Source organism: Ammospiza nelsoni, chromosome 5 (genome assembly GCF_027579445.1).
Source record: "Ammospiza nelsoni isolate bAmmNel1 chromosome 5, bAmmNel1.pri, whole genome shotgun sequence".
In the NCBI taxonomy this organism is placed as follows: Eukaryota; Metazoa; Chordata; class Aves; order Passeriformes; family Passerellidae; genus Ammospiza; species Ammospiza nelsoni.
The window spans coordinates 53,078,498-53,105,978 of NC_080637.1; the positions used below are offsets into that span (position 1 = coordinate 53,078,498).

General features: G+C 45.9%; 1 protein-coding gene across 2 annotated transcripts in view; it reads right to left on the reverse strand.

Annotated features, from left to right (window-relative positions):
• Positions 1-2,841, reverse strand: part of ABTB3 (ankyrin repeat and BTB domain containing 3) — a 162,553-nt gene extending 159,712 nt beyond the window's left edge. For both annotated transcript variants that reach the window (XM_059472098.1, XM_059472097.1), the window contains exon 1: positions 1,791-2,841. In XM_059472098.1, the coding sequence (XP_059328081.1) occupies positions 1,791-2,748 (958 nt within the window). In that variant the 5' untranslated portion in view covers positions 2,749-2,841. The remainder of the gene's footprint in view (positions 1-1,790) is intronic.
• Positions 2,842-27,481: the final 24,640 nt, after the last annotated feature.

The window sequence follows — 27,481 nt, forward strand, 5'->3', positions numbered from 1 at the left end:
ACATACCTCACTGGTGAAGAAACAGACTGTGTTTAATGGTTTATAATGCCTGGTTTAGTTACCTTGAAATTACTTAAGAGAAGGCAACACGACCTTGGATTAAAACTAAATAAACATTTACAGCAGTAAAAAATGGCTTTTACTGTAGGGAGGGCTGGCTCTTGCACCTGTAATTCCAAATATATTTAACAGAATGCCAAACTATGTATTATAAGAGGCTAAAAAGCAAAACAACATTATAGATATTTGCACAGAAAGCAGGTAGGCATAGGAAGAGAGGCAAAACAAAATGGATAACTTGCCAGGGTCTGATTCAAACATCTTAGAAAAATGCTATTTTCTCAACTGAGGATTGAGCTACCAAGGAGATTTGTGGCAGCTCAAACTACAAAAAAAATGGAGATGAAAACTCTCTTTTGTGTCCCTAGAAGGGAGATAAATGAGGGTCAGAATGAAGTTCATTTAAATCCACTGAGCTGATACAGAGGGAGTTAGAGAGAGCCGCAAAACAAAATGAAAGGCTCAGTAGGAGCCTGCACAGCCAGTGCTGCAATGTCAGAAACACAACACAGTGCCATCTGAAACCTACAGGCACCGTAGCAGGGCTCAAGGAAAAAAACAACGGTGGCATTCCTCGGGAAGCCATGCCTGCCTGCACCAGCGCTGGAATAACACACCGGGGTCCTGCAACACAAGCCCCCGAGGTCAGATGCATTTTGAGGGGTGGTTCAGCAAAGCCTCCGGGGAGGACATCCATTGCTGGAGTGAAACCACCAGAGGAACAGAACTAAGCAACATCTATTTACAGCAGAGAGGAATATCTGCTCCTTTCCTTCGCTCCCACTCGGCATTCTCCTTTGGGTCTCTTATGGGATAGAAGGTGCCTTAAGACAATAGATAATTAGCTGTAATGCATCCTCTGTGGCTTTAACAACTTAACAAGGCTTATCTGGAGACGTGATCTAGGCTTCCAGTTACCCTTGTTCTCCCAGTTCCCTTCCTCTTTCACACCCCCCCTCCCCAAATATTTGCATCTCAGCGTGACAGGTATTTTGACTTTAAGCTTAATAAAAGTGTTTGCATGTGTCTGTGCACGCTTAGGAGAAGCTATGAAAAAAACCACCCTATTGTAAGTCTGCCTCCCTGAAACACGTCTCGTTCCATTTTCACTTCCCTGACAAACAGAAGGAGCTGAAATAAGGAACATGAACTTTGGAATGCCACTCTACCGAAGGACAACTTATTAAAAACATTAGATTCATCGTTTAAAATACGAAGGGAAAAATGCTCAGGAAGTCGATGCATCACGGTGCTGCATTTGTGTCAAGCTCTGAGTAAACATGCAGCAACATGAATGAAATCTGTCCAGAAAGACTGCATTTCAGCGCCAACCACGCAATCACTGGCCAAACCACTGCATATGTAACAAAAGTTTGATCTCGCCTGCAAGCGCTCGGCTGCGCTTCTGCCATTTCCTGTGGAAAACTGAAGCTCTGAACCACTGTCTCTCAGCCAGCCCTCGCCGACACCCAGCCAGCTGCCCCTGAATTCACGCCCATCACGCCGCGGCAGAGCCGTGCGGGGGATGCTCGGCAGCTCCCCTCCAGCCCTCCCCGGGCCGGGCACCGCCGTGCAGGGGCAGCCGCGCCGCCGCTCCCTCCCCAGCCCCAGCCCCCGGCCCCGGCGGCAGGTGCGGCGGCGGCCCGCCCAGCGCCCGGGGGGGCGGACGGGGCCCGCCCGCCGCAACAGGTGGTCGGTGGCGCCCGGTCCCGCCCGGCGGCCGCACTTACCGCTGGCGTTCTTTCCGCAGATGAGGTGCTGGTAGGGCTGCAGCAAGCCCCAGAGCTCGGGGTCGTTGTTGACCGTCTGCTCCAGCGCCTCCAGGGTGAAGCGGGGCGCCTCGGCGCCCTCCTTCTCCTTCTCGGCCGGGGCGGCGGCGGCGGCCGGGGGGCGGCCGGGCGGCGGGAGCGGGGCGGCGGGACCGGCCAGCACCCGCGCGTGGATGTCGCGGAAGAGGCTCTCGGTGCCGGCGGTGAGGTAGATGGCGGCGTGCTCGTGGATGCGCAGGGCCACGCGGCTGTCCACCATCCAGCGGTAGAACTTGCCCACGGAGAAGGCCAGTCCGCACCGGGCCGACTTGCCGCGGCTGAAGCGGTCGCCGCCGCTGCTGCTCATGTTGTAGAGGGAGAGGGCACCGAGGGCAGCTGCCGTGCAGCGGGCCGCCAGCGTCCAGCCCAGGACGATCTCCATGGCGCTCCGCACCTCGTGCTTGGTGCACTTGGCGAAGCGGAGGCTCAGTCTCTGTGCCTCCCGAGCGATGCGCACCAGCGCCCGGCTCACCAGCGTCGAGAGCCGCGCCGCCGCATCCCGGCTCCCGGGGCTGGCGGCGCCCGGCGCCCGCGGCTCCCGGCGCGGCGGCGGCGGCAGCAGCAGTGCCTCCACCTCCTCCAGGCTCCAGGGGACCTCCTCAAGGTCGGGCAGGAGCCGGGAGCACTGCTGCCCCGCGCAGTCCAGCACCTCGGAGTCTTCCGCTAGGACGGTGTTGACGGTGTCGAAGCTGTTATGCCGACTGTGCATGGAGTCAGTTAGGTGCGGCCAGCAGCTTCCTCCATAGGGGTACGCGGGGTGCGAATCCGAGCAGCACAGCGACAAGTTGGAGGAGCGCACAGAGTCCGCCGCACCACCATACCCGGAGTCCAGCGTCAGGTCTTCCAGCGTCCTCACCGCCGTCTTACCTCTCCGGGCCATCGCCGCACTTCATGCTGCACCCGACGGACCCGGGCGGGGAGCGGCTCACGGGAACGCGGAGGGAGAGAGCAGCGAGCGGGCGCGGCGCGACCCGCCGGCCGATTCGCTTCGCCCCGCTCCGCCAGACGGCAGCGAAGCGGCGGTGCTGTCTGCGCCCTGCTCCTGCTGCTGCCGCCGGCCGAGCCCCGCTGCCGGCCCCACTCCTGCACTGCGCCGCACCGCCGGCCCGACACCGCACCGCAGCGCAGCACCGGCCAGCGGGCGCGGGGGGCGGGGCCATGCAAAGCGCCGCCGGCTCGCAGCCAATGGGGCGGCCAGAGGGCGGAGACATGCAAAGCAGCGCGCCCGGCGGCCAATGGGACGGCGCCCTGCGGCGGCCGCGCCTCCCTCGGCCCCGCGGGGCCGCTCCGCGCGGCGCGGGCCGGGAGGGGGCGCGGCCCGTGCGGAGCCGCCGTGTGCCGGGCCCGCCGGGGCTGCCCGCTCCGCCAGCTCCGCCAGCTCCGCGCACGGCAGCTCCTCCAGCGCTGGGACTGCGCCCTGCAAAGCACAGATATATGTTAATGTTAATGCGGGTCTGGGCCCGCCGGCAGCCGGGGGAGTGCGGCCATCCGTGTCTTCTGTCCCCGCGGCTGGCAACAGCACGGCTCTGCTGCGTGCATCTACGCCGTTCCCCGGGCGTACGAACTGGAGCCCCGCTCCTGCCCGCACTGGGTTTTCACACCAGCAGTTCCCTGATGTTGCTATAAACAAATGACAGCGAACGCAAGCACTCACACATCTCATCAGAGAGACAAGATGTTTTGAAATCAAGCAGAAACTGCCACGTAAGAATTCCAGCCATCACTCGAGTCAGGAAGAGCAATTTCTAAATAATTAAAACAAGTACAATAAAACCCTTTGACATTCTTGACGTTAACCCATTAAATATCGTGAAGGCTTTGACAAGTAAGAATTATACTGGGCTTAGGGCACATTTTCTATGCAGTTAGATGGTTTTTGTGCAAGACAATTTATCCTCGACTAATGTATTTTAATCTCACATTGTAGGCTTTAGCTTTATTAGGAGTTGCCTGACTAATGTCCCAGGCAATAGACTGAGAATGTATATGTTTTTGTGCTCTGGTTTTGAAGAAATCTTTCATCCTTTTAAGCGTAAAATACTAGCAAATTTCTATCCCTTTAAGGATAAAAGCCTAGCAAACACATTTCTCTATCATGCCAACAGAGGCAGCCAGAATTCTTGGACAGGCAAGTCATGTAAGAGATTTCCCCATCCAAGCAGGCCTGGCACTCCTTCAACATCAGCTTCCTAGAGGAAAGACAGGAGCACAACTACAGGTAGGCTCATTTGTCAGTCAGGCTGGGGAGAACTATAACACCACCAAAAACACCAAGAGGGGGTTGCTTTCCAAATGAAGTCAAGTGCTGGCAAAAACTGTTTTCTCAGCATGCTCTCGGCCCTTCCACAAGATGCAGTATGCACAATGGGCTTCCACAGATTTCCCAAACACCACCATATCCTGATAAAAGGTAGAAGAGCTGAGAAGAGGAGCAATCAGAATTTTAGCCACTGTCACAGGTGAAAGTAAGATGCCGAAGCCCGTGCTGCTGGTAACAGCCTGTCTCGGGGCTGGCTCACCAAAAATGATAGCATGCCTCGAGAGCAACATCCTGCGGACTCTGCAGCAATCCAGCAGTACGTCTGGCAGTAGAGCCCTCTGGTGTCTTCACCACCTCAGTGCAGTGGTTGCCCAAAATTCCCCTTTTCATTTGGTAGGAGAAGGAAGGCACCACCCGGACTAAACCCCTCAGGACAGTTATTTTTCTTACTCCATTCACCTGACTCTGTCCTTATGCTCTCACAGAATGCCACAACTGTGCATGCTGAGCATGTGAGAGCAGGTCAAACTCAGGGAAGGTTCAAGATGGGGAGGTTTTCTAGTAATTGGTTTGTAGGGCTTCATAGAGACACAAGGTAGGCATCCAGGGAGGCTGGAACAAGAGAAGTGGGCGTTTTGTTCACCGGCCTTTGTGAAAAACGCTGCTGCAGAGGTCAACATTCCCCTTGGGCACTGCATAACTTTTAGGCTACAACATCACATTGACATGAATAAGATAAATGAGGAGTAGACAGTTGTCTTGGGCACCATGCAGACTCAGGCATTTCTATTGTTGACTCAGAAACAGTTTGGACTTCTAAAGAGATTGGGGTTTTATTTTTTAATTCAGAAAGCAAAATATTAGGTCTTACTAGAGATTTTGTAGCTGCAACCTTGCTCATGGCAGTTTGATTCCCAGTCACACTGCCATCTCAAAAGATGTTGCAATACTGAACACACCAAAGGCATGTCAGCAGCACTAGACTGGTTTAAACTTTAAAAAGTGGTAAGAAGAACTTCTGACTCATTTGTTCAGGAGACTAATTACCTTTCCATTGAAAGGGCTGAAGTTCAAATAAGTTCAGTGTGACCAGGCTGGATCTCTGGTGATCTTTTGATACCCAAAGAATTTCGCTTGCTCAGGTGTGGATGTGCTGGCTGCTGCATCCTGAAGTGAGACTCAGCATTATTTGCAAAGTGCTCCCCAGACGGGATTCTTTAAACCGCCCTCAGAAAAGACAGGATCAAACAGTTTGGAGCAAAACACACTCCTGCAACATGGACTGCATAGGATGAGCTCTGGAGACAGTGCTTAGCTTTAATCCAGAAAGGGCACCACACCTCTCCTAGCCTGGGAGGAAAGGCAGGTGTCTGCAGCTGCACTCCATTCTGCAAGCCTTACAGCCAGGGTCATTTGCCTATGAGACAAGAACACCCACTGCAGAAAACAAAGTCCCTTTATATGTCAAAGGCTGGGTGGAAACAATTTTCAGCTTGTTGGAGACAGGAACATCAATTATCCTCGCAGACAATTCAGACAGGGACTGATTAAGTAACATACCAGGATGACAAGTGCCAGCTAAAATTCTGAAAGAGGGAATTTGAAACACATTTTTAAAAGGTGCTTAGGACAAATTTAAGTAAATGGGAAGTTGGCATTTTTATGGGGAGAGCACCAAGTGCTGCAATTCTTTCCTTCCCCACCCAGTGAACTGCCTGCAAAAGGCATCTTTTTGACAGCAGTAGGGAAAAACATGACAGCAAACAGGCTGCCAGAAGAGCAGGAATTCACCTAGGATAAGGCCACTCCATGTAATTTCTGTATTCAAAATTCAATGTGGTGCACTGCAGTAATAGCTCAAATGAAAAGCAGAATTTGCAGGATCTCCCAGTGTTATCTCCAGCTGCTAGGAACAAGCAGTAAACCTTAAGAGATGCTTGCTTATATTACTGGGGAAGTTGGAGTGCTAGTGTTTCTAATCACAGAAACAGGAGTTCATTTACAAAGCAAGGCTGTAATCCTGTAGCAGTAAAGCAGGGGTGAAATGCACTTCCCTGGCAGAGGAGCCTTTGGGGCTGCAGCATGTGTACAGGGCTGCAAAGAACACCTCCTCAAAGGAGCCGAGCATTGGCATCAGGTATCGCGGTCCCTGCAGGACCACTGGGACACTGCTGCCAACTGTTTCGACAGGCAGGCTCGGGGAGATGACTCCAGTGCTGCTCCTCAAACACATGCAACTCCAAAAGCAGTGGCAATGAGTGATGCAATGAGGCCACTGGCTTGCCAGCTGGAAGGGAGGCACTGGTGGTGTCTCCAGCATGAGTGGGAGGGAAGAACACGTGGCAGGCGGATGCCACACCACCCCATTTTTTCCCGATCAGCTCCATCCTGCTGATTTCAGCAACAAGCTGAATTAAGACCTCTGGCTAGGATTCAGCAGGAACCATTGCCCCATGGAGAAGCAAGATTCAGCTGATCAGCTTTCCCTCTTGCAGACACTAAGGAACAGGGCTGCCCCTATAGTTCAGTTGACTATTGCTTAGCCAGGGGCAGCCACCCGCCCGTATTCCTCTGCTGTGCAAAAGCAGCCAACTTCCCACTGAGCTCACAACCCTTCCTGACTTTCTTCCTGCAGCCCCTGTGCCCCCATGTGCTGAGAATGGAGTTTTGTAACAGATGTGTAGACTTGTGCCTCACATGGAAGGGAGAGATTACTTGGGATTTCTCAAAATACACAGGCCAAGGATGCTCTGGGAAACTGCCAGCCTCAACCAAATCTCGCCTCGTATAACAAAGCTGTGGAGCCCAAGGCCATGGTACAGTTTGGAAGCAAAGAGCACAAATTATTTCAGAAAGAGATCTGACAAATTCCTGGAGGCTAAAGACACTGGTAACTATTAAACACAATACTGCATGTGCAATCTTCATCTCAGAAAGTTTCTCAACAGCTGTTTGCCAGAAATGGGGAGGTTATGCCAGGGGACAGAGGACTCTGTAATTGCTCTGTTACTCAATGGGTCTGTCGTTGATGGCTGTGCAAGATGAGATACTTCACTGCAGAGACAGGGCCAGAGCCCCCAAGGCAGTTGTTTGGTTTAAACACTTACTTCCACACAAGCCAAGGGTGTTACCACCAGTTCACAAGCGCACCTTGGTTCTGCACAGCCAACACAGAAGTATTTGCTGTCTTTACAAGATATTGGGTCTTGTCCTTTGTTCTAAGACAGGATCAACTGCAATCTCTACATGAATCCTGACAGGTTTTAAAACTTTTCTTCAAACCGTCCATGACAAAGTCTCTAGAACTTCCCTGGATGCTCTGTTTCCAAGTCCAAATAGTCTTACTGCCTGAAACAGCCTTCCCAACACTGACCTAACCTTTACCTTGCTACAAATGGAAAAAATGAAAGGATGCTACCAAACCTTTATAGTGGTCTGGACTATCATCTCTGTCTTATTTACTCTTAGGCAGTGTTAAAAGCATATAGAGCCAAGCAGAATACAAGATAGCCCCCAGCCAGCAGGTATAGGTTCTTCTCACATTGCACTACACCACTCCAAAAAGCATAACAGTGTTTGCACGCTTTATGTGCAGTAAGATTATACATACATACTATGTTTTGATCAGAACTGAAAGAAAGAGGAAAGCAGGCTTCCCAGAGGACAGACAAAAGGAAAGACTGTTCAGCCAGTGATAATTTTCATTCCCACCCAAAACATGACAAACCTGCATAAGGGATATGAGTATATGGGAAAACAATTTAAAGGTGAAATCTGAAGTGACAAATGTGCTTGAGATCAGCAGTAGCTGTTGAGTAAGCCAGCCCTTTAGTCTTCCCTTGGGGGAATGTCCAGCATAAAACTGTTTCAAGTTATTCTAACGTTTTAAGTAATTGCCTCTCTCTGTCTGTCACCAGTGAAATCCTCTTCCTACCTGATAGCTCAGGAATGACAGGTTATCTCCTCAAGGTGCAGAGTGCTCAGAATTGCTGCCTGTTTGCAGGGGTTCAGCCTCACACTGTAACCATGCTTGCTGCATCCTGATGCTGTGAGGAGGTGACAAGTGGTTCTGGCGCTCACTAGGCCTGTAGTGTGTCATGCAGTGCATCTGAATATAGTCCCTGAGGAGTTGTAGTCAGTTGTTTGCAATTTAAAACTCAGTTCTGATTTTAGAAGAAAATAAGTATTTTGTAGGTTTTTAATACTATTCTTCATGGTACTGTTGTCCATGCAATTTTAGGAGGAACAGGTTCTACAATATAACATTTCCCTCTGGCACATGTGCAAAAGGAAAGGAAAGACATAAGCCATGCTCTCCATCCTCTCATCTCCCCACTCATGGGGGCTTCTTTTAAAACAGAGTGGTGGGGAAAAGACCAGAGAAGATTGTCTTTAAATCTATTCACACCTCTGCTTCTTGCCAGCACTTCAGGCTTACTCACATTTCTGCTATTAAAAAGGTATGATGTCTTATTCCCAGACAGCATTATTTGACAATGGAAAATCCCAGGTAAAAACTTTCTCAGTTTTCCCATTTAATGCTTCTATTTTTTTAAGAGTTCCTTTGCAGGTAGACAAAAACCTTGTCATTCGCTAGCTCTCCTCTGCACCACAAGCTCCCATCTTCACTGTGCACACTGCCACAGCTGAGGTTCTGCTCCCAGCACCTCTCTGCATGTGGCCTCAGGACCACATCCTCTCCTGTGTGGCTGGGCAGCAAAACAAGCAGCCCCAGCCATGTCAGCAGAGAACAGCTCTTACACCATCACCCTCCAGGCCAGTTCCAGGAAAAGGGGCTTTTGCAAACAGGTTCCCTACATCACTCTTATATAAGTAGGCAAAGATTTTTTCCCCCTTCCCCCTGCAATAACTGGGGAAGGCATTAGTGAGCTGCAGGCCTACCCTATTGCAAAGCATGATTAAGGTAAGAGACTAGTAATTCCCTGATATAAAGTGCTTTGTATTTGTAGGCAAATAAAAAGAGAAGCCATTTTAAGATGAAGCTTTTTGTTTTGTTTTTTTTTTTTTCCCTAAAATAAGAAAGAAAAACATATATTTTGGAATAAGATAACATTTAAAGAACTGAGCAGTATAATGTAGTGCCAATCTCTTTCCTTTGCCCTAGCACTTACAACTTCTTTTGCTTGATTTCCCTTCAAAAGTTGATCAAAGCTCCATTTTTAAAAAAGATTACAGTCCCCTGTTCATTCTTTGGCTGACCAAAAGAATTGCTGAAATGCTCATAAATAAATTAGGAAGAAAGAAAACAAACTCTCCACCCAGCTGGCGTCAAATTGAGTAAGAGCCAGCTCCATGAAAACTCATACTGCTGAGAACACTTCCTTGCAGAGGTATCACATCACTGCAGTCTACCAGGTTCAACAACAATGGTACATGTAGCAACATATAATGCAAATATCTTTTTCTAAGATTAATAGTAATTTTTAAAGATTAACAGTAGAGAGCACTAGGCAATGAGAACTGACATTTCTGAACTCTGTCATGAGCTGTGTGTCATCATGACACGGAGCCCTGACATGGTGCAGTGAGGTCCAGCACAGGTCCCCTGGTGAGTCAGAAATTAAGGGATGGGAAGCAGAAGCCAGCTCTCTGCTCTGGGGAATGCACTTCCACAAGGTTATGGTTGATTTAGGATAACTGAGGACTCGCCCCACAAGGGCAGCAGCCTCCACAGGGGAACAAACCTCTCCTGTGAACCCACTGCGGCTTCTGAGTAGCTGTTTACAGGAACTGGAAAGTTATTATAGACTCCTGCTTTCACACACAGGCTGAAGGTAGGAGCAAATCACAAAATGTTTGTGGGAAATCATTCCCTCTAATCAACCCATAATCCTCACTTTTCTCTGCCCTCTCCCCGTCTTTCTTTCCCATTACTGTGAGTAGACAAACTGTTTATGGTGCACACAGAGATCATGCTTTATCCACTTTATCCAACCAGCTACCTACTGGAGTTTCATGTCTTTAAGAAATATGAGCTACCAAACTGCCTCTTCCAATTGTTGTCATTTCAAATATGTTTTGCATTTGCAGATGCCTAAAGGCTGGGAAACAAACATTGCAGAAGCAGTGAGAAGGGCTGGAAACTGTTTCTACCTCACATCACAAGCTCTCAAATGACCCGCATCTCATTTAGAAACCTGTAAAAACACCTCTCCAAACAAGCAACTTTTTTCTCCTTTCATAGTTTCCTGTTGTACATCATGAAATACCTCAAGGCTGATGTCTGTTGCAAAGGTAAAATAACATTTCCAGCACCTGAAGCAGGGGTTGGCAAGGGCTCGCACTGACAAGCTGCTGGGTGCTTGAAGGAGACAGTGAGAAAAGGCCAGGAGTTCAGCCCGAGGCCGGCAGGAGGTGCGGGCTAAGCACACACGCAGTTTGGTGCCGTAGTTGGCAGCACTGCGGTCAGGAAGGGCTGAGGACACCCCTGGCTCCCGACTGCGGTCGGGAAGGGCTGAGGACAGGCCTTGCTCCGCTCCTCTCTCTGGGGCAGGCGTGAGGGCGGGCCGGGCCTGCGAGCGCTGCTCAGCGTACCCTGCACCGTCTGGGCAGGGCCCGGTCTGTGGGCACAGATGGTTTAGGCCTGCTAAAGACTAATCCTGTGATTTTCTTCATCTGACTTCAAGGCAGTGAGATAAGCTCTCCACAGCCTCAAAATCGCTGAATTTTATTACCCCCAAGCACAGAACCTCCGTGGTGATGGTGACAGCCTGTTGCCTACATCTGGACTCAAATCTAAATTTCAGTTTAGTCTTAGGAAGTCCCTGAGTCCTCACACGTCATGGTGCTTATGGACCTGGACAAATCACTTTGTGTCTCTGAGCCTATACTTTCCAACAGTAAAATGGGGATAATCAAATGAACCTGCTTCATAAAATGCCTTGCAAATGCTAGACAACAGCTAAATACTGTCATGATTATTATACAGAATAATCCATTATGGCCTCTGGATGCCAGAGAAAAATGAATGATGGCTGGAGTCCACATAAACACTGTGTGAGATCAATGCAGGCACTGTTACAGAGCTGATTTGGTCTCCTAGTGTATGTTCCCACAAATCCACATGGGGATGAAAAATCCAAACATATCTCTTGGCTGACGACTGACTGAAGCTATGTTACAGGGAGGAAAAAAATACCTAATCCCATTGCACTACCCAAACTACATAGTTTCTTCTTTGATCACAGAAGGAATAAAGTTATTTTGGCTAAGTTTTCTGCATATGAAGAGAATTGTTTTCAGTTTGTTTTGGGGATTACTTTTGCAGATGAGCCATCTGAGTTTGATATGAAGAAGGCACATTTAAATGTTTAACACTGTCAAAGTGAGGCACTCATCAGCTTTAAAAATTAAAAATTGTCTGGGAACAAAAGCACTGTCCTGTTTGCCGACAATGTGAAAGTAAAATCCCAAACTCCAGGCAAGCTCAAAAGAACATCTTCTGTACTCCACTGAGCAAAGAGGCAAAGAGGAGAATGAATTCAAGGTTTTTCTAGAAAAGCTTTAGAAGAAAACAGCTTAATTCTGTGCTGTGCTAACAGCCCGTCCAAATCCACTTGTTACTTCACTGTTGAGAAACTGCCTGCTTCCGACCCTCCCTCTACACAGTCATCACCAGCCAGTGCTCATTAAAGCTTTAGAGGAGCTACCTCCAAAAGCAAAAGACACGTAGTGTACTCAAAGAGAAGTGCATTGCTTTCATTCTTATAACGCCCCAAATTGCTTGTTTAACCAGGGTGTGGGACAGATGTGCTTCACCCTCTGGTAAGCAGAGAGCAGTTGTGTGCCACAGGCTTGCCCCAGGTGGTGGGTGCAGTGTCTGCTGTGAGTACCAGCATCTGCCATGACCCTGTACTGCCCAGGAATGGACCTGCAGAGATGGTAGACACTACTAGGCCTTCTCCAAAGTCCTGCAGTGAGGAAGAAGAGGAATAGGTTTATATGGATATTTTCTTCTAAGAAGAACTGGTGGGAAAGCTCTGCAGTCACAGGATGCTGCACACACTGCACAGCCCCGTAGGCTCAGGCATCCAGATCAGCATGTAGGAGCTGGACTCCCCGGGGTCACCAGGGAGTGTGCAGCACATCTGTGGCACCCTCACCAAGCACAGCGAGGCTGGCATGGTGGCTGTCCTGAAGGACAAGCTCATCAGGGTCCACACAACATTGCACTTCAGGGAACACTCACAGCTTGACACAGGCTGGTTCCTAAGTGCCAGGGTGGTTATTAGTCCTTCCCAGGGCATTTCAGCTGCTACCTATGGCTTTTCCAGAGCCACAGAGCACAGCACTTACCTAATCTAATTACAAGCAGAAGCCTTTATTTTAATGTGATTCCTTCCTTCCATATACTCTATGCTTTAAGCCTCATGATGCATTTCTCAAGGAGACTTTGCTCCTGGAACATTCTCATTCTGTGAATGAAAAATGCCCCAGTGACACACCAGCAGACAGAAGGACCATGTGTCTCAGTGAGGCTTTTGGTTGCAATAACCCATCACCTTAAACCAAACTGCATATAGCCCAATCATCCACCAGAACAACGGGGGATGTGGGGGCACAAGCCCCGGATTCAGATTTTCAATCATGTGACCTAGAATCAGAGGTCCAGCCTGAGGTTTTGTAAAAGTATCACATATTCCTCTTGGTTTCAGCTGTGGTTTTAAAAAGACAATTCATCCCAGGAAAAAGCATGCACAGTATTGGAGAGTTAAAACCTGCCACATTAAGAAATACAATGGTGTTTTGTCTGCATATATCTGAGCAACTCTGCCCCATGAAGGCACCAAATTCCTGCTCAGGATGTGTAGAATGAATTTAAACACCAAAATAATCTTCCTGCCATAGCCCAAGTTTCTTATATAGAAAGAGATTACATTTATTCAGTTGGTAAAATAATCCAGCAGCACATATTGTGCCCCTCTCACAGCTTCTGGAAGAAAGCCTAATATACACATTCTTACTGGTATAAAAGCTTTTCTGCAGTCACTGGCAAAAATATTTGGAAAGGGTTTCAAAGTACTGGTATCAGCAAGATGCATATGCCTGATTTCTGTTTGCATGCCTCCAACTGCAGAAAGTCATGTAAAGAAGTGGTAAAAAGGCCTTTAGTTATATGTTAGAAAACAAAGTGATTGTAACAGGATTTAAAAGTGCCTTTGCTAATGGGAACCAGGCAGCTAATGTCAGTCCTTTCAGTTGTTTGACAATAGCTAAACCAAGGAAGTTAGATCCAAAGGCAAATAAAATAACCAGTGTTTCACACATCCACCCGCAGGCACAGAAAATCTTCTGTTCCCTGGAGTGTGTCCCTGCCCCAGCACTGTAATCCTCAGCCACTCTGGGGACACTGCTTGCACCACAAACGGCAGCAGAGAACTGAACTGGTGGGAAAAATAGTGTGGAGAAAGCAAAAGGGAAGGGGATGGCATGAGCTCCACTCAATGATAGAGTTCAGAGCTGGGTCAGTCTTCTAGGTGGATATAGCCAGATGAGGAGAAGGGGGGAGCAGGAGTGAAGGCACAAACCTGCTTTGTTGTTAAAACCAATGCTCAAAGCCCCAGCACAGATGCTTCTTGAGCAGCCATAGCTGGAGCACAACCTCTTTTTGCAAAGCTGTCATCTCAATACAAGCAATTTTGTCTCTCCTCTGATTTTGCCAGGTCAGGCTAGACATGTGCTCAAGGGAAACATTGCTCACATTCATGGCTGTACTTTTCAGATCCTACTGTTATCTCCATGCAAGTGACTGTGGTAATCACATGTCCTCTGAACAGAGAGACATAGCTCTCTCCCAGGATTTTCCTGGGAAGCTGTGAGAAAACTCAGAGAATAAAATGAGAAACAATTATTATCTCCACTTGCTGCACCTGTTGTTGTGCACATGTGGAATGTGTTATGGAGATTTGTTTACCAAAGGGTGATTTCTTAATTGGACTCTGGTGATGGTGTTTTGGATTCATTGACCAATTGGATCCACTTGTGTCGTGACTGTCTGAAAAGGGTGATGGGTTTTTTCTCAATGATATAGTATAGTGTAGTAACAATGAAGTGATTGATTAGCCTTCTGCAATCATGGAGTCAATGCTCGTTATTCCCCATTCAGGGGCTCGCTGCTACAATAAGCAGCCACATTGCTAATGTAAAAATTCTCTCTCCATAACCATTTATTCCCAGATGTTGCCACACAGCAATTTTTTTTTTTTTTCATTAAGAGGTACCCCTATCATATTGGCTTGAAGCACAAGACCATTTAATTGAATATCTGATTTCTGGCAGTGTCTGATCTTGTCTTCTTCCAAAGTCTTAAATATGCTCTGTAACACATGCTACTGGGCAGCAATATGTTGTGGAGGAAGATTTTATTTCAAAGATGACTAGAGCTCAACATGTTTTTGAGTAGATAGGATAAACGGTGTAATTGTGCATTTATTTTTCTATGTGTCTCAAGCTGACATTTCCAAAATTTAAACAATCTAAGCAGTGACCTTGGGGCAGCGAGAAAGAGCTAGGTTTTTGCAATTTTCTCAGCATCAGACATCTTTTGGCAGGCACCTCTACAAATGAACGCACATGAAAACCTAGAGGCAAATTGTTTAACAACTCATAAAAATGGCTGAGGAACTTCTCCTCACCTCTGCAATACCTCAGAACTATTTCTGGTTTTTTAGAGGTGAACTGGAATATTTTTAAGTCTCATCCTTCATCAAGGCTTTGCTCCTCCTTGATTTTGTATTAAAGCAGAAAGTGCTCAGTAACATTCTCCTTACTCTCTGCTGTTTGTTCCTCCCCTTGTTCTTGATTTCACAGACTCTGGTTTTCATCTTCTGCTGAATTCTACAACACATTTTACCTGATATACTAATACATATACATCTCTCTCTCTCTTTCTCTCTCTCTCTCTCTCTCTCTCTCTCTATCCATCCATCCATCCACCCATCCATCCCCCCTTTTTGCATTGTCCTTCTCACGAGGAAACCAAGACAAATGCATATTCAAAGTAGTGCTGATTTTCCAAACAGTAATAAGTTTCTCTCCCTGTACTGTGGCCAAGGGATTTGTTTGCTTTTTGCTCTAATACAACCACATGCTCTGTTTCCAACACTGGCATACCTGTGTTCTTCCTGGGAGACTGCCACTAATTCCAGCACAGCCAGATGAGACAGCAGTGAATATTGTTCCTGACAGGGTTATTACTTTGTGCTTAGAATGCTGAAACATTTAGAAAAATTATCCCAATTTCAGTGTTTATTCATATGGTACAACATTACTGTTCCAGAAGCAACACCACACTCTGCTATTAATCCTGTGTGACAGGGCTGCTCTGCTGTCCATGCTGATAGCATCTGTATGAAAGGAAGAACAGAAGATCAAACCACACATAAACTGACTCCAGGGCTGAAATTAAGAATAATCCTTCCAATGAAACAAAAAAGATTTGGAAAGGGTTGACATTTTTAATAATGTACTGCCAATAAGACAAAAATGCAACAAAAACTTCTCAGTTCAAAAATATATGGAGCAATGCTGAAAGCTGTAATATGCTGCTAGTTTAGATAATCCATAAAGGATCAGCTGCTGAGAGAGGAGGTTCTGGTGAAGAACCTAATTTTTCTGCTTAAACAATTTTCAGTTCAGAAAGTTCTGACTCCAACTTACTCAGATGCTGTAGGGAACCAGAGCAGGGTGAAGAATAGATTTTTAGCTTGATGCTAGTTCTAAAAAATATGAAAAAAGTAGTTTGTGGATGAAGCAAACATTTTGTATTGTTCAAACCTTTTGGCATTGAGCATTTAAAAATTTCAAACTAAATCTGAAGAATTTTGATATAAAGTTGAGGCAAGTCAGAAGATGTTGAAAAGAATGCTCCAGCTTCTTTGAAGTTTAGGTGCTTGTTTCTTCCCCCATTTTGTGCATATGAACAATTTGACTAAGCTGATAATTACTCTAAATGACTCCAAAGTAACTTTTTTTTTTCTCCAGAGTACCTCTGGCTACCAAAATGTCATCCCTCGGTGTAGCAAGCAGATACAAAAAGAAAAGTCTCCCACTTGTGTGCCTTTAAGTTGCTTCAATACTCCTTAAAAGTGTGAGATATGACACCTAAACCCCATCATTTCAGTTAAAGTACAGACAGTGAAAGCAAAGTCACAATGACTGCTTTATTCTGACAGTAATTTCTGACTACTGGTATCCACTTGCTGAACTGACGTGGAAAACCCTCATGCTCTAGAAGTTCAATAGAAAGTTCTATAAAGATCAATGCATAAAAATCCTCCCTTTCATGAAAGAAGCTACTTGTGAAGTCTTCAATGAGGAGAACTTATGCCTAGATGAGCAGAACAATTCCTGCTACAAACCCATCCCCACTCCATCCCATTCTCCTTCTTGCACAGCTCTCTGCACCCTGGGAGAGCAAGAGATGCAGGGCCAGGCTAGTGCAGCCACCTCTCTCCTTGAGGAACGGGGGAAAAACAGAAAAGTCCCTGACAGGGAGAGCTTCTTGAGATCCATCTAACTGTAGGAATCATGTCCCTCCTGGCTGGATGTGGGCAGAGGTGAGGCAGGCACGCAGCTGCTCAGTGTACCTTAAATGAGCGCCGCTGCTGTGCCTCACCAGTGACATCCACTGCAGCACCTGCCTCCAATGTAACAGGCCTGAAAGCAGCCAAGTCACTCTATTTAAAACTAAAGAGGAAAGTACAAAGCTTTGAAGTCAGAAGGCATATAATGAATTCAGCAAAACTTTATATTTCAAAGGCAGTTCTATTTGCAGAAGCCATCTGCCCAGAGAAGAGCTCGAACATGCACCTCTGACAGGAGTCAAAAGAGTTGAGGGAAACAGATCTCATTGAGGATGTTTCAGATCATCCATTCCCACAATATCTGAAATGTCACTTTGTAGTGGAGCAGCTTCCATCTTTATATCAATTACAACATTTACACCCAGCTCCTGCAGTGTTGCTGGCATTTGAGGAGACTGTCCAGTCCAGTAGCTCCCAGCAATTTCTAATTAGATATGCCAATAAGACATCACTGCTTGTTCCTCCTAACGGTAACTGAGCTCTCTGAAGTTTTACCTTAAGCTACTGTCTTATTTGTCCCTCCAATGATCATTGACCTTCCTCTGTCCCCTTGCCAGCACTCAGCTTTTAAGCCACAAATGCAGAGACAGCTCCATCCAGAAGGACAAGGGGTAGTGTGATGTGCAGCCCTTTCTTTCACAGGGCAGGAGCACAACCCTTGAGTCAGGTTGTCTTCACAAGCAGCAAATGCAAACCCACCTTTGGAAAGAACCAGCAACAGAGACAACTTTTCCCAGCACCTTCTTCCCAGAGCATCCATCAGCCAAACTGTTCTGCAGCATGCTAGGGCTTATATTTTTACTGCAGGCAAAAAACATTGTGTAAAGCTCAAAACAAGTCTGTTTAAGAATTCCCTCTGATGTCTCTGGTCTTTCATATGACACATAAGAGCCATTAAAATTCTGTCTGATAACTGGTTTTCCTGAGAGCATAAGAGCCAGGCAAGACCATGCCAGCCTCAGATTCTACCAATATTTCTCCTGGCTTAAAACAGACACTCAGATAAGCCTGCAAGTCATCTGTGAAGCCCACCTATGTCTTAGACTTTGAAGATTATTCTCTTATTCACAAGTAAGCAGAGGAAAACAGAGGTTATTCCTGTGGGAAAAGGTTGAAAACTGGAAGTTTACATCAGCCAGCATCTGGGGCAGCTGAAAAGAGCTTGGCCATGGCCACTGGTCCTAGCAGAACTAGGAACTGTGTGAATGCTGACTGTCCACAGGCAGAACCTCCCCAAATATCTTCCAGGTGCACTGCTGGCATTTACAGACCTTGTAGGATCATTGCTGTCTTTGATAGTGAACAGTGACCCTAACAGAGGCAAAAGTTACCATGGAGAATGGGGAGGGTATAAGCCAGCAGAGAGAGAGAGATAATGTGACTGTGTAAGCCTTATTTATTAGAAATAACCTTAAAACAGTTTCCTTTTATTCCCAAAATCTTTACTTTCTTTTAGTGCCCACTGGATGCCATCTATTGCAGATGTATACAGTTCCCAGTGCTGTAGTGTTTCAGCTCATCAGAGTACTGAATGTATTTCACTTTAAGACATTCCTATCAAGTAGCTATTTCTTCACTCGTGGGTTTGGTGAAGACATTATCAGCCTTTGCTCATCTGCACTCATATTTATGCCTGTGGGAAACCAGGCCCAGAGCCCGCTGCAGCACGTCACAGAGTCCTTCTAGGAAAGGCTCTCTAGGATGTGGAGGAAGCAAAGTGTAATATGCATCCTTGACAGCCTTGAAACAGAAGCTTTTAGCCTCTGCAGCTTTGTCAGTCCAGAGATTGTTTTTCTGTGCCTGTAGCTGTGGATGAAGGTGGGGGTAGAGATCCTTCACACTGTGACAGCAATTCAAAGGGGTGCTTCAGAGCCCCTGTGCCACAGATGACACACAACAGTCCAGTGCATATAACCAAGCAACTGAAATTAGGTTGCAACCACTGGCACACAATCCCACCTCTGATCTTACTGTGACTCCAGGAGAGGAAAAAAACCACACTGACACACTGCTGCCCTGGCTTCAGCTGGGCTCTGTCTCCATCCAGTTCTTCTTGGGTCAGTGCCTGCATAGCAAGAGGAGCAAGTCTTCCAAGTGAAGTTTTTCCTAGTCTCAAAATAGCTGCTGTTAAAGAAAAAGCAGATTCTTCTCAAGCAGTGGCAATTATTATAATAATAATAAAAACCCACAATAAACCCACTGGTATTCACATAAAGAAATTCCAATTGCAGCCTTCCATTAATACTGCCTGAATTAGCATAGCATCCCAACAGGATTGCAGACCCTAACTGAGCCACGTGACACATTATCCAGCTGGTGTCTGCCTGACAAACCCACACAGGCACAATCACCTCTAAAATGCTGAGGCTCAGATGCTTCTCACTGTCCCACAATCTCTATGTCCATCCTGCTGCAGGACCTCCCAGGAGCTGGTAGAAAACCTGCTGAATTGCTGCTGATGCTGAGTGATAATTGCCCACAGAAGAGGCTGCTTAACACAGCATTATCCCCAGCCCTTTACCTTAAATTTTTGGACAGTAATTTCTTTCTTGTTGTTCTCAGTTTTTGGGGGGCTAATTTATTATCTGGACACCTTCCCTCAGCAGGTTACCTCCTTCCATTCTGAGGCCAGCTGTTGTCTTCAGAGGCACTGGACAGCCAGATGGACTGAGCGATGTACTCACCTGTTCGACACTGCTATGTCAGCACTGCTTTTGGTGAAGGGTAAGACAAGGATTTGGCAAACACCAGTGCCTGGTTTTTTCCACTTTTTCTTTATAAAATAGCAACCCCACACATGTTATGGGTTTATTCCAAACTGAGCATTTTTTATTTTTCCTTCTCAGAAAAAAACTTTTTCCTTAGCAGAAAAAACCTGCAGAGCAAGCCGATGCATAAATTGTCATTCTGGCAGTTAATGCATTACTGGGCTTTAATGCATAGAGGTGGGCACTGGAAATAGGTTCCTTTTGGTTCTCGAATTTTATATGGAAGGATGGGAGAGGGAACAGGAGCATAAAAACTTGAAACAATTTCTGAAGGTGTAAAACAGTGCCAAGCCCTAGTTCAATAGTCTGACTGCAGACCATGGCTGTAAGGGGCAGAGGACACTTTTCCCAGGGCAAAACTGCCTCACCATGGAGGCCAAAATGTTTGATTTGGAATCCAGAGTATTTTTAAGCACATACATTGAGGATTCAAGCAAGCAAAATCACAGCTGACAAATTATTTGAGTTCCAGCAATACACAACTGAAGTGCTAATACGTATCAGCTGTACCTACATGTCAGCTTTTATGAAACAAAGGTAATTTATTTTCTGTACCAGGAGAAGGAGAAGGTCAACAAAGACACATTTAGTCCAGGCTCTGAACTGATAAGAGGTCTAGTGCAGGCTGTTCTTTCCTGCTTCAGAAAGTCTGAAAAACCAGGAGTTGTACTCTTCTTCAGCATAACCTGACATTAAAATGGCATTCTTCAAAAGGTATCTGCAATAAACCAGCATTTTATTACTGAGAAGGTGTGCTCCCAGAAGGGATCAAGGTCATATCTGCTGAATTTAATGACAGAAAATGAGCTTGTGACATATTACTTGTGCAGAGTTAACTTGGCCAAGAGATAATTAATAGAAGATGTGTAGTTGAGTCCCGTGTGCTGCTTTGAAAGTCTCAGGCTTTAATTGGTACCATTGGCTCTTGTAAAATAAACTGTGCTTCTGATCCAGCTCAGAAATCAAAATATGACATTAAAAAAAAAAAAAAAAGAAAAGAGAAAACAAAGTGTTTTACTTTAGAAACTGGCCTTCTGATAAAGTGTTTTAAAATTCAGAGTGTTTTAAATGGGTTTCTGGCTTCCAGAGCTGTTACTCTCCTCGAAGTTTTGTTATATATTCTCTGATTTCCCTGCCACAGCTCATACTTTATGTAGCTGGTGACTCTTGATGACGCATTTTGATGCACTCAGCACAACCACACACTAGCATGAACCAGAGCTCACCATATTTCTGGCTGTGGAGCTTGAGTAAACATGGACCTGTGCCCAGACAGCGTTGGCGGTGGCTGGAAAACCAATACTGAAAGTCTAACAAGAACTGGCAAAAAAATCTGCTCTGCTTGAAAACATGGCACTGGAGCAAAGCTGTCATCTTTCAGTGTACTGAGGGCTTTCAGGCAGCCTAGTTTTGGTGTTGGGAGCAGGCACTACTCTTCCCAGTTCCCTGGCTCATTCCCACTCTTCACAGTCACTCAGGAGCTATTTCCACAAATCCTACTTGTGCACACAGATAAGGCAGAGCTGATAAGGAAGGAGAGGAGGGTCTGATAACAGAGTGTCTCTGCTGCTGACTCCCTGTGTGGCCTCATCACACCATGGCTCAATTTATCTCTATAAAATGACTAACAGCACTTCTCTACCTCCCAGGGGAATTGGGAGGATAAAAACAGTGACAGCCACAAAGCACCAAGTTATTACAGCCATCCGTCCCGAGCGACTGTCAGCTTCAGCACGCAGGCTGCCCTCAGAGCTGGTGCTGACAGCATTCCCAGCAGCTGCTCCATGGGATGGAGCACGGGTCATGCTTCTCTGGTATAGGTGCCCCTAGGCTCAGAGGGCTGAACCTCATACTAACTATATTCTGCCTCAGAGAAGGTTAACTTCTTTCATTTGGTTTCTTATTTTTCTTTCAGGAGAAGACAGCAAAGGAAACCTCTGCCACCCTGGACATGCTGGGGAAAACTAAGCATGGGATCACCCCCTTCCCTGTGACAGCCTCCTCCCCTGACGGGAGAAGCTGAAAAGCCATACTGAGAGCCATACTGGCAGCTTCTGCTCCTCCCTCCTCCGCAAAAGCAACTAGGTGTGGAAAGATGCTGTCAAACCCTATACCACATCAGTTCTTGCCACAAGTACTCCCTCACTTCTAACCACCTTGAAAGGAAGCACAGTGTAAACAGTCTAGTAAGATCTATTCCAGATGCCTGCTGTGGTACATTAGGAGATTAACATATTAACTCTTAAAAGCCCTCTAATTTTAAGGAGAACTCAGTACTTAAGCTGATAGAAGTTTTGCAGAGATCAGCAGAGTCCCACTGATGGTAGGGAACCAGGGAAACCTGTTAACAGCAGACTCTGGATAATTGAGAAAATTATTCAATGCTATTTTAAAGTACTTTGGATTACAATATTACATGGATTGGTAGTACTTTTCTCTTAATCTTTTCAAGTATACATTTGCAATGGTTTATTTATTGCTAGGTTTTGCCTTGCAATCAGATAAACACAGGCTTTGCTGTGAAGTGGAGCTCCAACTAAGCAGAGCAAGCCAAGTCAGACATGGCAGGAAAGACCATGGACAAATACGTCTACTTGATGCAACAAGTTGGGGGGGCGGTTGGGCAATGGTTTTAGGCATATTGAATTACCTACAATCTGTCATTAAAGTACTACTTTGTTAAAGAAACAGGAGACAAAACAAGTAGCTCAAAACTGTACAAGGGCCTGAGGTGGATACCAAAACGGCCCGTGGGGCAGGGAGAGACAGAACCAAGGACATGATATAGGTCAGCACGGTGCATGGGAGTGATAAACCTTCTGAAATATCCAGGACTGGCACCATGCCCAGTATAAACATCCTGGAGCCTGGCAGGCTTCTCCTAAAAACAAGTTTCCCAAGTGACACTACCTAAGTTGGACCATCCTGCCACTGGGGCTGATTAAGGAGAGCAGCTGTGACCAGCCTCCTCCTCCTGCCTGTGACCAGCTGCATCTTCTAGGCGAAGAGGAGGAAGAGGCACGTGTTACACCTTTTGCACCACAATTGATTTGTTTCCATGTCTTCCACCATGCCATGTACATACTCTGACTGAGCTCTGCAGAAATCAGCAGTGACAGTAAATGCACTTTCACAGCCAGCTGCTCCCATGGCGCTTTCACTTGGCCAAAGAGACAACATATATGTCTTTTTAATTATCAAGGAGCACTCACAAACAAATGCTATGAAAATCTGGCCCTGAAACAGTGCTCAGAGCAAAAATTAGCCCCAGAGCAATTGGATGTTTAGGCATGTTTCCCACTTTTTCATCTATACATACTAAGCAGCAAGAAAGCTGGTAGAACCAAAGAGCTGGGAACATCCCTGGTGGAGCAAAGATCTGGCTGCTAGGGGTCTGTAGTGGTTTCTCTGGAGGACCTTCTTCATGCTTCTGGGCAGGCAGTGCTGGAGAAAAAAGAAACACATCTAAGGCAGGCTAGGCTGTCAGGTAGCCACAGCAGGAATGGCATGACATGGCTTGCAGACACCAGAATCCCAGCTTGCCCCAGAAACCCTGTTCTCAGCCTGGTGTGCATATGCCCTCATTCCTGAGCAGCCCCACATAAAGTGTCCATGTGGGACAACCACCTCAATTTAAAAACACAAAACCCAAACCAGTCAACAATTCAGGAAACCAGAGCTGCTGCTTTTCCTCAAGGTGGATTTCTTTTGAAGCCAACTATTCATATTTCCTCCCCAGTCTTGTCAACATGGTCCAGGCAAAAGCTGTTTGGGTAAAGTAGGCTGCCATCCCGGTTTTGTCCTGTTCCTTTCACCTTTACTTCACATGAGGACGATGCATATTCCATTTCACATAAGCCCAGAAGTACACAAATGATTATGTATGACCAGCTACATATATAATTGTCTTAGATGTAGGCCTATAAATGATTCATTAAGATCTGTATCAGCTGGTTATTTAATGTGTTCTACTAATTAAAACTTTGTGATAAAGACAACTACAGCTCTCTGTAATTATGCCTCTGGACAATGCAATGCACTTCCAACTAGTATTTGAAATCCTGGGTGTAAGTTGACTCCTAAAGTAGGGTAGAAAAATATAGGTTAGCTACTGCTCTTAATCGCCCTTCATTACTAAGATTATTGTAGAATTTCATTGTACAACTCCCTGAGACTCTTCTGCGTGGTGCACATTATAGTCACCGTTAGGTGACAGTGCTGTACACTGCATTATCCTTTTGTATACCTGAGAAGCTTGTGGGAGGGGGAAAAAAAAAGGGGAAAAAATTACTATTTCAGCTGTAAGGAATGTGTCTGGCTTGGCTCATCTGGAAGGGAGTGGACCAAAGAAATGTTTGAGGAAATGCAGTGTTTTACCCTACATGATCAAATTTGGCAGTTCATGCTCAAGCTAGAGATCCTGCTAGGCTCAGTGTAAGCTTCTCCTGAGTGAGGCCCACAGATCTGTGGTCACCATGTGCTGGATACAGCTTCCAAAAAAAAGAAACACGGTGACTCAGAAAGCACATTAGGCACTATTTTGTTGGTCAAAAAAGAAGTTTCACTAAGTTTATGTCAGCATAACTAAGGAGGTCTAACTCAGTTTGTCTACAGTCTCATTCTCTCAAAATATGTTTGATGTTGAAGGGAGTATGTCTATATATGAAACAGGTAAGTTAAAATTATTAAAATATTTTTTGGGGATGGCAATCAATGTAATAAAACATCAGTAACAAGTGAGAAATGCTAAGTAAAAGAAGCTTTTCCTAAGAAGCTTATGATAAGAATATAAGTCTTGCCCCACTACCAAAGACTATATTAAGTGCCATCCTTCTAATTTCATTGGAAGCCCAATATCACCACTAGGATAAATATTAAGATCAGTCACCTCAGTGGCTCTTCCACTGCCATTTCTGCTTGGTTAGACAAATGGGAGGTGAGTGCCCCTGTGTCGACACTTGTCATCTCCTGAGAGGATGCTCAGCTGGCTCCTGTCATTGTCAGTCCAGGGCATGTTACACCAGGGGAATGACTCAGGTATAACTTGTTGGCTCTTGTTAGCCATAGAACATTGCCTAAACCCTGAAGTCTGCATCCCACAGGAGCAGTGTGCTAATCTAATCTCTGGTTAGTTTCTATAAACACTAATTTCTGAAGACAAAACAAAGACTATGGAAGATGTATCACTGAAATGCCTTTTGGTCCCCAAAGGTGACCTGGTATAGTCCATAACACTATGGCCTGTACCATTAACTCACCAGTGAAGAAGCAGCAAGAAACAAACTCCATGCTGACCCTACATGCTTTCTTCTCCCTGCAATCTTTTTCAGCTTCTCATATCTAGCCTCATTCACGTGGTACCACATCCACAAAAGCTACTGAAGGAAAGGGCTGGAATGCAATAGGTAAAGAAAGTCTTTAAATATAACTTTGCTTTGGTTATCCAGGTTTTTACTGACTGACCTTATGCCTATAATAGCATAGGACTAGTATGTAAAAACCTTGACTATATTGTATAAAAAATCCTAACAAAGCCCAGTTTCCTACAGATCTGTGTCTCAGACCACCTTGCAGTGCCTTCTCTATTCACTTTTCTGTTACTCTCATGATACATTGGATGTGATTAGTCCTCAGTCACTGTTGTCTCATCTTTTCTTTGCCATGTGTTGATGTCTAAGTTTCAAATTAAGCTCTTCAGTCATTTCTGATTGCACTGCTGATAGCAGCCTCTGGTGATTACTCAGAGGAGCACTCTCAGTGTAGCTTTCTACACTATGGGAGCATTTCACAGGGGTTGTCTCTCCAATGATCTTCTTTAATTAAACTGATAGGAACTTAACTCTGGTTGAGACGCCTACTGATATTTTATCAAAAGTGATTCCGACTGGTCAGTCTCAAATAAAGAGGTGCAGACCAAGTGAGTGCTTAAGTCTCAAATTTCCCATGAGACAAACAAGTTTACAACAGGATAACTCTGTGTGTACCAGCTCCAGCCCGCGATGGTTGTAACAATGCCAGCACATTGTAATAGCTTTTAGAGAAGGACTCTGGGCATAAAAAGGAAAGAGATGAAGCTGAAGCTGTTCAAGAATTCCTCAGCAAGCATCAGCCTTGCTCCTGTCTTTGAAAGATGTCTCTGACAACTTTTTTCTTCCTTAGGAGCATCTTACAGAGTGGTCCCACTGACCAGCAGTATTCCTAGCAAGGGAAATGAGGTAGTGGACAAAACTCAAAGGGTTCACCTGTACACAACTCAGTGCCATTTTCCAAGCTATTTGTATGGCCACCTTAGCAAACCACGACAGACAAGAAGCAGCTTCTATGGGGTGATAAAATCCAGTCAAATTTACCCTGACCTGAAACTATAAGGTCAGTCAGAAACTGTAAGTACAGCTTATCCCTGTCAAGCCTCACACTTGAGCAACATTGCAGAGCAGTAGGTGCCAGTGAGTGAAGGGCGAGCACAGACCAGGCTCAGGCTTAGCTGCAGTCACAGGTGTGTGGCTTGGCAGCACCCAAATGGAGTACAAACAGGGTGTGCTGGCACCTGGAACAGCAGCAGGAACACCTAGAGCCTGAAACGACAGGGAGGAGGACAGCCTGCCTGCTACCCAACAAGGGCCACTCATTAGCATGGACACATGTGCAGCCCTGAGAGGAAGAAGGGAGTTCCTAACATCACTTACGAAGCTCAGTGAGGCTGCAAACAGCCTTGGTGCAACTCAAGGCTTGCTGTGCTTTTCACCTTGCATATTCTCTGGCTGCAGCAGCACTGCTGGAAAAGCCTCAAATTCCCATTGCAAAACCAGTCCATTGAATAGCAGAGGCACTCAAACAGGGAAAATGCTGGTTCCCACTTGTGCTGCTGCATTTACCTGCAGCCTTTGGGTGACATCATCCTGGCATTCTCCTCCAAAAGCAGGTGGTTATAGACACTGACTGATCTTAGGAAATGAGTTATCATTTCCCCTGAAAAGATATGGAAACAGAACAGGATTAGATGTTTTACCCCAAGGGCCATGAGAAGAAATGGGGTCTAATCCAGAATTAGAGTGAGGGTGCTCTAACAATAGGCCACGAGCTCTAGGCCTGTGTGCTCTCTAGCACAATGTGGCCATATTCCTGCTGAGGCCTCCAGGCAGCACTGCAATATGCATCATCATAATACTGAGTTTCTAATCCCAATCAAGTACCCAACCCAGTAGGCACCGCCTGACTCACAGAAAGGATTAGCTGACAGATGTAAACAATAGTTGTAGGAGTTGCTGTGTCCATTATGCAATCCTTTTATGCTGAGTTCACAGAAAGAGCTGAGAAAATTAGGATCTTCTGCTGAGAACAAAACTAACTGAGATTTTCAAATATACGTAATGGAAGTCTCATTCTTCAGTCCTAGGGATTGAAGACAGTGCACTCCATTTCTACCTCTTGAATCAACCAGATTAACAAGGAATAGAGACTCATGTTCATACCATGAGACAATACAGACAAGGTACTTACAAGATGATCCTCTGAAGCACCGTACCTGCCTCTTCCCAAGTCCTACTTTCTTTTATCACAGAAGCACCTCTGTCACAAGTTGGAACATGTGGGGGAAGCAGGGGGTGCATGGAAAAAAATCAACAGATATAAGAGAAATTACAATTTCTATATGAGAATGAAAAAAATCGGAGATAAAATAGATGTTTTACTATTAAAATGTGTGCTACTGGTATAGAATTTAATTCCAGGAATGGATGAGAGACAGCCAGAATTATTTGAGTTACTGTAACACAAGAAGAACTCATCTGAGGATAGACAGCTCTACTGCAGACTACACTGAGAGACCACACTTAGCTTGGCTTCATCATTCACCTCACAAGGGTGCTGCTTAAACCCTCCCCCAGTTCAAGTTAGAGTGAAGGTGTATTAAAAAGAGACAGTCTTCAGGTCGCACTTTTAGATAATTATGAAGGAAACAAAAAAAAAAAATTGGTTTTA